Consider the following 10764-nt stretch of genomic DNA (forward strand, 5'->3'; position numbering starts at 1 on the left):
GTGGATTGCAGTTATACCCCTCTGTATTTTATCCTGGTGTCCGAGCCTGTCACCATATGTATAGAACGCTAATCTAAAACAAGTGACAATAATTGAGAAGCGTAGTAACGAGGCGCCCTCTAGTGACAAGTAACATTTTCTGATTGAAATGTTCTCTGATTATGTATAGCCTCTAAATTATTGTGACCCAAGCATTATGTGGATATCGCACAAACATTACCTTACAGCAGATTTTGTAAGTACTTCCCAAAAATGTAAAATGCACATTGAGAACGTCATACTTACCAGTCTACCTCTGAATTTATAATGACAGGGGTTCTTTTTGTTTATACCAAGGGTATACGCATCCAAAAATGTAGGCTAATTGCTCGTCCGTCTCCATTTCTCCTTTGTTGACGTTTAATTGGTTAGCTGGCTTGTTCTCTGTGTGTGCCATCTGCTTTGAAAATTTACCCAAATGTAAATTACCTAAATCTAAATCTAAATCTAAATCAAACGTGGCTATTGGTAACATTCTTCCAACGAATAATGTGGTCTACATTTTGGCAAATTTAGGCCTGATAAATATCACCGGTAAAATCTGAATTTTGAATAACAATAAATTATGTTGTAGCTACGAAGTGGTCGGTAAATAATTAAACACAAGACAAAAGAGAGTGGTTTACTGCTGATTATACCAATATTTAAAGGTCCTGCTATTTATTTAAAATGAAGAATTAAACCCATTCAACTACTTTATACAATTAATTTTCTTACATACATCGCAGGCGATCATGCACACACCAGAATATTGTAGTGTCGCAACATGGCCGTGAGGGGAGCCGTTTTTCGAAGTGTCCAGTCGTTGGGAAGGTTAGAATCACTTGCAGAAGGTAAGTGATTGGGGCCGCCAATAGGAATCAGCGTCTCAAAACGCCTGGTATGGTTTTTCTTCCACGGAGGAATTTGGTAAAGCTGCCAAACAAGAATGTGTCAAGCAGGCTGGGCGCCATGTTGGAAGCAGACTAAACACACAGCCCGCTTCGTTTGGTGGTCACAATGTATTTTCCTTTAGTCCAGTGATATTGTATTCAACAGCACTGTTTCATTATGGACTGGTCATCCCAGAGGATGCTAGCCTTAGCGAACTATTACTCGCGTCTGATGGCCTGAGACGCACTTTTCTCCGTGTCTGCACTTACAAGAGCTCCATATTATTTAATAGGGATAGAGAAATTTCTATTAAACAGCAACACAATTTTAAACATGTTCTCCCTTCTCTTGCATATAGCATTTGGCGCGTAAAAAATTACCGGCGTTGATATTCCCGTTTTTTCTGCGGCTTTCAATGTCACTCACCCATTGGCCAAGCACAACATCAATCACGGCTTAGCCGCACCCCTCCCCCCATTCAACCACTGGGTTTAATGTTGCTGTGTGTTTACTACAGTATTTAGTATAAGGGGCCGTTTGCCTTTTACATGCTGTGAACTCTGAGTAAGAGAACAGAGGTTTTTAGTTTTATCTTAAAGAAGCAATTCAGGAATCCAACATGCCCAAGAGAAAGGTACGTAGTTAACTAGAATATGCGGATACACTTCTCTCCTGAAATCAGAGAGCCATAGCTTGCTGGCTCACGTTAGCTATTTATTGTCAAGCCTCCGAGACAACGGTGATTTTAATTAGAAAACCCGTTGTGCGAAAAAACAGATCATGAAAACCAAAGATATGTATTTAGAAATTATTGGCTAATTTTTTTGTGAAATAAGCAATTTTTGTATGCGAGGGAAACGTTAAAACGGTGCTTTCTTGAGTAGCGCACTGGTATCTTGTGGGGAGTCTGAAGTCTCGCTTGGTCTCCATGCTGTTAAAACACAGCAGCCATGCTTTGCAGCTCCGACTCTGTCCACCGTGAAAATGTCAAAGAACAAATGCTTGTCTTTAAGGTTACAAGGGCTTATTTGGGTCCAGAAATACATAAGAAAAATGCATACGACACTCTAGTTTTAATCTGATTTATTATAAGCGACTTTCGCCGTCTCCTGAAGACAAAAATAATATTTTTTTTCTTTGTTCGTGGTGCCAGATGGTTGCGATAACGCCTTTTTGTCGCCAGATGGCGCAGCTGCAAGTTAATTTCAGCCCCTCCCCCTTCTCATCGGCACCCTTCCCCCGGCGATGTGACAGAAAATCTGAAAAGGGAAGGGAGGTCTAGAATGGGGGATACTAGATCGGGGTTTCCGTTAAGTGTCATATCCCTTTGTTCTTTTTCGCTTTCGCTCCCAGCCCAGAACAGCGACGATTGCTACCAGCATAGCGAATGTTAATTAGCTCCCTGCGATTTTAAAAATCATCCTCACTGTTTTGGAGTCTCGTAAACCAAACTCCACTGCCCAGACCAAGTTAATAATTGGGGTTTTTGTGTTAGCTAGTTTGCTAACGCTGTATCTTGAGCAGTAGCTAACTACCTATCGCACTTCCCTGCGTTCTGTAGCTGACATGCTAACAAGCTGTTACTTTTTTATAGTACGTTAACGTTATCCTTTATCAGATATGTTATTAGCTATCTATCTAGCCAGTAATGTGCTTTTCAATATACATTAGCCATATAAAGAATAATTGCGTTTTCAAATGCAATCGTTTGCCTACGAAGATAACTTTTATCCAGGAACTTGTCACCTAGCCAGTTGTGCAGAGCGCACTTTTTTCCTTTTTTGAATATTCAAATTTTATGAGGGCGTTTCAGACACAACCGGGAACTCCTTAAAGGTTTGGAGCTGGCGAGCCTGCTAACACCTGTCCACATGCAAATCATTTAATGCAACAGAATTACAATTTCCTTCTGTGTGTGCCTCATTCAGGTAATCTCACTCATTTTCACGTCAGAATGAATGAATACCGAATGAATAACATGGTAGCAATGTAACGTCGATGCATCTGAAATGCCATCTGAAGATCACATGAATGATAATTCAGTAATGATTTTGGAAAAAGTCAAGCTAACTTTTCCCCATCTTTTTCTCAAACAGCAAGGTGCTGAAGGAGATGTGAAGGAGGAGGTATGTCTTGTCAGTTTTTTTTTCACAGACACTTGAAGGGTTTTTAATGCAGTTTATCTGAATTATTAAATGAGTGGTGATCCCGGAGAAATGAAATGAAATAAGGCAATTGAGTGTGACTTTTTTCCCCTTCTTACCCCCTTTTCTTAGCCTCAGAGGAGATCCGCAAGGTTATCGGCAGTGAGTAATACTTTTGTCTTTACATTACATTATTGTCATTTATCAGTCATTCATATCCAGAGTGACCAACACAGATGACAACTTTACATGTTACGTATTTACACAGCTGGATATTTACTGGGGAAGCTCTGGGTTAAGTACCTTGCCCAGTGGTACAGGACCAGTGCCTGAGTGGGGAGTAGAACCTACAACCTTTTGATTGAGCGCTGCTCCTTACCACTGTGCTACACTTCCCCTGAAATAACTACCACTGAAATAACTACACCACTGACCCTCCAGTGCACCAGCACAGACTGTTGAACAACATTTCATAGAAGGATACACCTTCAAGTGACCTACACTTACTCCCTAAAGGACAGTGTCATTATTGCCCAGAGAAGTGCTCTCTCAGTGGGAACATGCATCATCTGTGGAGGAGCTCTGTCTCCACTTTAAGCAGGCATAGTCCCCCGCAGTTGCATGGTGCAATGTTGTTTGTTCTGTAGCTTGTAGGTAGTTATGCAGGTGAAGCATCAAGATACATGCTTGGGTTTAACATTTACCTAATTAATATTCCCCTGTTTATGATACTGTATGTCTCAATAGAGATTATATTAGATTATGTTCCTGGTTTGTTTGCTAACAGTGTGATTAATCTTTGCATTTTCCCATTACAGAAACCTGCACCTCCGAAGCCTGAACCAAAACCTAAAAAAACAGCAAAGGTAAGTGCTTACCAAAGGCCTCCCATTGCATGTATAACTGTTTATCTGAGGCTCAAAAGCAGTCATAATTGGTATGCGATCTGAAAGCATCAGGAGTTGGATGTTTGTCGTAACAATTTCAGAAGAGTTGGGCATATTTTGACATGGGGACATTGTGGAGACTTGCACTGTCCAGACCCAGAGTCCCTCTTTCTGTTTTTGCAGAAAGAGAAAGCTGTCAATGATAAGAAAGAGGAGAAAAAGCCTAAGGTGAAAAAGGGGAAGGAGGAGGCAGAGGCCAATGAGGAGAACCACTCTGAAAATGGAGAGGCCAAGACAAACGAGGTAAGCGCTGGGGACAGGAGGAAACAAATACTGACGCGCCTACCTAACCAAGAAAGCTGAGTCCGTTACCCATGCAGTTGAACCGGGATAACTAATTTTCTATGCGTATGGTTTAGGATACAAAGCCATTTACTTAATGAGCAGCTTTAAATATTCAGTTGAACCCAGGAATAAAATGTTAACGTGCACGTCAGGGGAGATGTTGGTCACTCAGTCTAAAGAAAGCGGCGTACTCTCAGGCTGTGTTTCATGGGACATCCCTCTTTGCTCCTTCACTTTTCTGTTGTCTAACATGAGCGTCAAGCGCCGATACGCAGCATGATCAGTGTGTCACTGAGTCACCGTTGATCTGAGATCACCAGGAGAGCATGTAGTTTGTTCATGTCATCTCTCACAGTGCTTGTGGAAGTAATTTCGTAAATTTGTGATCAGCATTCAAGACGTATATCTAACTAATTGGCTGCCAAGTCTGAAAACTAGTAACAAGCGGGCCAATATGTAACTGTTATATTTAGCAGTAATTAGCTGTGAGGAACAAGTAGTAAGCAGGCTTTGTAAGGGCCTGTGTGACCAATGTTTAAGGCAGTGAATTTTATTTTGCACCCATTGTCTCATAATGATTAAAAATTTAGAGGCAAGGTATAGCCTGCATGTCAGCTTTAGTTTGAGCTGCAAACATTTTTCATGGTTTTGGATCGATATCTAGCCAACATCAGCTTGCTTTCTGGTGTACTTGTTCGCTAAATAATAGTAATGGCTTACTGTAGCATTGAAGTGGTGTATGAAGCTGTCCAGCCTGGAAGGTTGATTGATTGAAGGGTGACCTTAGCTCTTTCTGTCTCTTCCCCCTCCAGGTCGAAGAGACCCCTGAAGAGCCGGAAAAGGAGGAAGCGAAGTCTGAGTAGCAGCACTGCCACCTTCCTCCTCCCCTCTTACCACCCTCCCCACCCCCTCCTGTCCCAAAATGCCCCCAAGTCTCTCATGTGGTCTACACCTCCATGGCATAATTGTTAAACAGAGGAATATTTTTATCAACGATTTTATAAATATCGGTACAGGTTTTTAGCACAAAATAAAGCTAAATGATGGAGGGTCTTGCAGTTCTGACGTGGTTATATCAAGTGTCTGCAAGAAAGATGAACACAATAAAAAAAGATTCTTTTTTTAAATGGCATTTTGTGATTGTTGATAGCTTGTCCGGTGTAGGAAGAGCGTACCAGCTTGGTAGAGTTAAATTGTGAGTCTTTGTCGTATTCTGTCCTGTCGTTTTTCCTTCCCAAAACATTCTGTGGGTGGTTAATTTTTTTTTTACCTTCTATATGTGCAGTGAGTTCATTTTTATTTTTTATTTTGGGGGTTTTTACTTTTAACTTCCTTTACAAAAAATGTCTTGTCCATATGGAAGAGGAATAGGAGCACCTGAAAACATTCCAGGCAGATTCAATACGTGGGCCGACTTGTTTTTTAAACAACCATGTTGAAAATTATTTTGATAAAACAAAATAATACTAATTAAAAATGCAGCTTGTGGGAGGTCACACTGTTACAGGATTCTTTTTTGTTTCAAATCAATGAAATGAGTTTTTAAACAATGAAAATTCAAACATCTATCAAAAATATGCAGGTGTATGTGTACCCACTCTTTCGTTCTGGATGTCTCTTAATAAAAGTAATCCATGGAACTTTCCTCATCCTGTTGTAGTTCAGGTTATTTTTCATCCTAAAAATAACTATTTGTGTAAGATATTGTATCAGGTCATACTTGTTGATTTCTGATCGCATTTTTAGACGCCCTTATCCATTTGACATATCTGTACCACTGAGTACTGTGGTAAATGAAGGTTATGTATCTTCCTCAAAGATACAACTGCCCACCCGGGAGCTGAACCTAAAACCCTCTGGTTCCAAGCCTAATTCTTTAAACATCATGTCACACTGCCACTTGTGTTTAAGAAATAAAAAGGGCATTGAGTGGAGGCGTATGTGTGTAGGCTGCAAATTAAAATGCTCTGAATTAAACAGGGAACCCTCACTATGGTCTGATAATTTACATAGGCAAATGGTGATGTAATCAGCCAGGAGTATACCTACATGATCTGAGAAAAGAGCACATACTGTCTTCTGAGTGCCTGTGTTAAAGAAGTATACCTTACATTTTGAAAATGTAAACTTGTAAAACCAAATTAAGCTCAATCAATTAGCATATTGTGACCAACAAACAGAACCATATATGAAAGCAATATGTATATATATGGAGAGAGAGAAACCTTGCAGAAATGCCATTTCTAATAATCTGTTTATTATTACACAGTGCAAAGCATATCAGCGAGATCTCTCTGGTTGCAATGTGCTGCTTTGTACCATTATGAGTACAAGCAGGTAATTTGACAATTTTTTAGTTTTTGGTTTTCATGTATTCGCCTTTTTACTGTACATTCTCTATTAAGATTTGCATTGTTTCATGATAAAGAAATGATTATTCACCAAGGTTTCTCTCCAGCTTGTATGATTTATATCTGTCAAGCAGCCTTGATGCGGCTCCGCCATTTTTATTGAGCTTGGTAAATGGCACACTCGTGCGAGAATGTATGCTAATCACATTTTAATGCCAGAGCAAAAATACTCATAATGGGGGGTTTCCACTGAGTCCTATACAAAAGTTAATTGTGTGTTGTGGTAAAAAAAACTTGAATCCTTGACTAATCTGTAGACATGCTCTGTCACCATACAGATAGTCATATAAAGAGCTTGAAATGAAATGAGTTTCACAGCGGAGCCTGACAGCCTCTTTGTAACTGTGGCTCAGTTTCCCTGCTTGGAGCTGTTGACATGAATTTGTCTGCCTGTTCTGTGAGCAAAGCACCTCACCACTCGTGCCTGCCTCTCTGAAGACTGGCCCTGCCTGTGGAAAGGTGTGGCTTCACCCCCTTCACTCCCCTTTCCACGGCTGGTGAATACGTCCTTCCCAGCCCACAGAGAGGACAGGTTCTATTGCTGCTGTATCTTGTACATTGTATAAAGTGCCAGGCAGCAAGGGGTTCAATGCACTATTGATATATTTTATTTTAATTTTCTTTCATCTTCATTAATTTTCTTTTATTTATTTGTTTATGTATTTATTTATTTATTTGTGGATCCAAGTCCTATTGCATAATAATTTCTCCAGCAATATTTTCCCGTTTTATTCAATTCTAGTGTGAAGTGAAAGAATATGATTCTTCTGTTATTTTTTCCCTTCTGATTGCAAAATAAAGCCATAAACCTACATTCAAATTATGACCTTTCTTTCCACTTGTGTAGGTTGCATGTTTGACCTGCTGGTTGGTTGTTACTCTTTGTTGTGCAGATGCCGTTTTGATAGGTCATGAAGTGAACAGATTGTCACCTGTAAGACAAATGTTACTACTTTCAAAAGGCAGAATTAAGGGAAAATCTGTAGCTTCATTCAATTTTCATGGGTTGCTAGAGGATGCATAATCCATGAGTACAGAGAAACATCATTTGTAATTCACAAACACAGGAGTGGAGGAACTAAAAAAGCTGTTTGAGAAGCTTTAGCAGCATTTGAAGAAAAGGCTTTAAGAAAAAGAAAGAAAATAAGTGTTGAATTGACAACAGAACTGACCCAGGGCTCAGGTGACATCCACTTATCAGTAATATGAAGGCTGCTCTTAAAGTCATCTTAAATGATGTGTTACACTAAGAAACCTGATGTTAAGAAAGGCCAACACAACTAAAGGCTAAAGTATTCAGTTTTAGTTTTACTATGCCATAGAGTGTACACATGTAAAATAACAGGCATTTGCACAACAATGCATATACTGGAATTACTTCAAGGCAGGTGGCTCCCACTGAGTAAGCTGTTTAGAATATCACCCTTGTTTCTTGATTAAACCGTTGCAGCACGCGTCAAGAGAGTCTGAAAATAGTTGACGATGAAAATAGCCATCATCTGTGGCCCTGGAGAGCTGCTGTCTCTTGAGTTTTGTGTGTTATCCAGTTGGACAAATTGTTGGACATATTTAGTCAAGTCAGCCAAAGTGTTCTGCATATGGGTAGCAGTCGATTTAGAGGGAGCCACTGGAAACATGCTGGGCTGTGGCTCTCCATTGGCAGCCTGCTGGACCTGCTGCAAAATGGGGAGCCGGGAGAGGGTAGGGGGACTGGAGGAAAGAAGGGGGTTGTTTTTGGCACAAAGGCTGGGTGCTGTGGTGCCCCATTTTTTTGGTCCCTGTTTAACACCGAGGCAGAGACATGCATTATATAATCGTCCGTATCAGTGAGTGTAGAGCAGGCAGAGGCCTGACTGATGGCAGATGTGTGAAACTGCAACTGTGGGGCCCCACTGTGACGCAGCAGGAAAACGCTCTGGATCCCATCAGAGCCAGTGGCTACTCAGGTAGGGGACAGCTGTGTAAATTCCCTTTATTGCGACCCCCTGTGGAGACCGCAGAATGGTACTACTGTTGATTTTTCATAAGAGAAATGTAATCCTTTTCAAAATGGATCAGGTACAGAAAAGATGAGAAGTAAGGCTTCTGTTGTTTTGTTTCAATTTGGTGAAGGGTGTGTGATCCTTCCTGATCTGAAATCAGACAGGAATGAAGTGCTCTCATTAAAATCTATGCTGTATGCCCGATAACAAGGATGCACCAATGCCTCTTAGCACTGCCCTTCTTTCTAGGATCATGATTACAGAGGAACGGTTCAGCAGGCACATAAAAGGGCACCAAAACAAGGTTTTGTTAAAAAGGGCCTCTGTTGACGGAGGGTGCAAACAGCAGTCTCGGCGGGCGCCTTTCCCAAGAGAGGGCCGAGCGGAGCCTGCGCGCAGGGGAGACGCATCCCGCCCTGTCAGGGATCCAGCGTGCCTCCCAGCAACACAAAACTCCATTAGAGAAGTGGAGCATAAGGGACATGACCCACTTCTGCAACATGTACAGGATCTGTGTGCAAAATGTGAGGCAGGCATGCCCCTCATTGATGCTCAGTCATTCCGAGTTGGGTAGAGCGCCTGCATGCATGGGCAACAGTTACTACTCAAGCTCATGTAACACTGTTCATCATGAGCTCTCCTTTCCTTTTAGATAATGTGTTTCTAACTTAGCGGAAGCCCTTATTCAGGGCAGTTTACTGCTCATAGGTTTCATTTGCCATATTACATTACATTACATTGTTGTCATTTACCAGATACTCTTATTCAGAGTGACTTAGGTTACAATTTGTACATGATATTCATTTATACAGCTGGATATTTACTGAGGGGACAGCAGCAGTGTCCCAGCAGGGAATCAAACCAGCAACCCTTCAGTTACAAACCCTGCTCCTTAAAACTATGCCTCATTGCCACCCATCTCAACTATTTAAATTGCTGGACATTTACCAGAGTGGGGAGAAGTATCCTCCCCAAGGAAAACAAAAGTAGTACTCCTGTTAGGATTCAAACCTCTAGCCTTATGAGCTGAGATGCTTAGGGACAGATAGGTACACAAGCTTTTTTTTTTTTTTTGATGAGAAAAATGTTTTTAAATGGAAAGGTGTAATGACAGATGCATCTGATCTTCAGATTAGCTGTAAACAAAAGGAACTTTGTGCAATGGAGTTTGAATTCTACCCACATAATGATGTCATATTTATTGCCCAGATTCCACTTAACCACAGTTCTGAGGACCAAATTTAAGGTTTTTTCTTTTTTTGTTCTTATGCCTTTCTGTCATTACCAAATTCGAAAAGCGTAAGAAATAAAAAGCAAATGACACTGGCTCAGATTCATTGCTCAAATTTATGGATGAAACATGCTGCAGTTTCATTGAATGTAGGCAGATGGTGTTATTAACTTTGATGTCTTACAGAGGCATTTTTAATTAATGAGTGAATTATTTTGTTACCGCTGCCCTGGTCTCCACATCTGGCTCCAAACGGAAATGATGTCATTGATCTAAATATGAGGTGCTGCCACCTCCCACATTTGAACAAGCCTCTCCTCAACTTTTATGGAATAAATTGTTCCCTTTGTCCTCCCTTTCCAGCTTGAGTCACGGGTGAAAGAAACCAATGAGAGCCTGTCCTCCAATAACTACATGTCAATGGAGGTGCTTGTCTTCACTCCAACTGTATATGTGGCAGAGACCAATAAAAGCCACACAGATATCCAAGAAAAGCACGGAAGTGAGATGAGGGTGTCAAAGCCTGTCTCTGTGAGGTGCCAAGCCCAGTGTACCAGTGACCCAATGTCTGAATGGCATTACATCATGAAGCCAAGGGCCCAACTCAAGTCTGGGATTTGAAGACGATGACATCATCCCTCCTGCTTCAACTCAGTGCTGAACGCCCTGAGGTTCTTTTCCCCCTTTAGTTCACTGTTTCCTTTGAGTTAAAGGCTTAGAGGCCCAGCTGCACCGGGGTGGCATTGTAGCTGACCTCTGGATGGTTCGTCATGGCAAAATGTCTCTTACGGAAATGTGTGTGCTTGTGTGTTAACTGCATCAGAATGTGTAAAACAAAAGTTTGAAAGGTGT

General features: G+C 41.1%; 1 protein-coding gene across 1 annotated transcript; it reads left to right on the top strand.

Moving 5' to 3' along the window:
• The first annotated feature begins 1387 nt into the window (after positions 1-1387).
• On the top strand, positions 1388-5437 carry LOC118791381 (non-histone chromosomal protein HMG-14A-like). The gene is made up of 6 exons (XM_036548727.1): positions 1388-1546; positions 3009-3038; positions 3189-3218; positions 3875-3922; positions 4127-4246; positions 5101-5437. Exons 1-6 carry the CDS (start codon positions 1532-1534, stop codon positions 5149-5151), a joined length of 294 nt encoding a protein of 97 aa, XP_036404620.1. The 5' UTR covers positions 1388-1531; the 3' UTR covers positions 5152-5437.
• Positions 5438-10764: the final 5327 nt, after the last annotated feature.

This window comes from Megalops cyprinoides, chromosome 16 (genome assembly GCF_013368585.1).
Source record: "Megalops cyprinoides isolate fMegCyp1 chromosome 16, fMegCyp1.pri, whole genome shotgun sequence".
Classification (NCBI taxonomy): Eukaryota; Metazoa; Chordata; class Actinopteri; order Elopiformes; family Megalopidae; genus Megalops; species Megalops cyprinoides.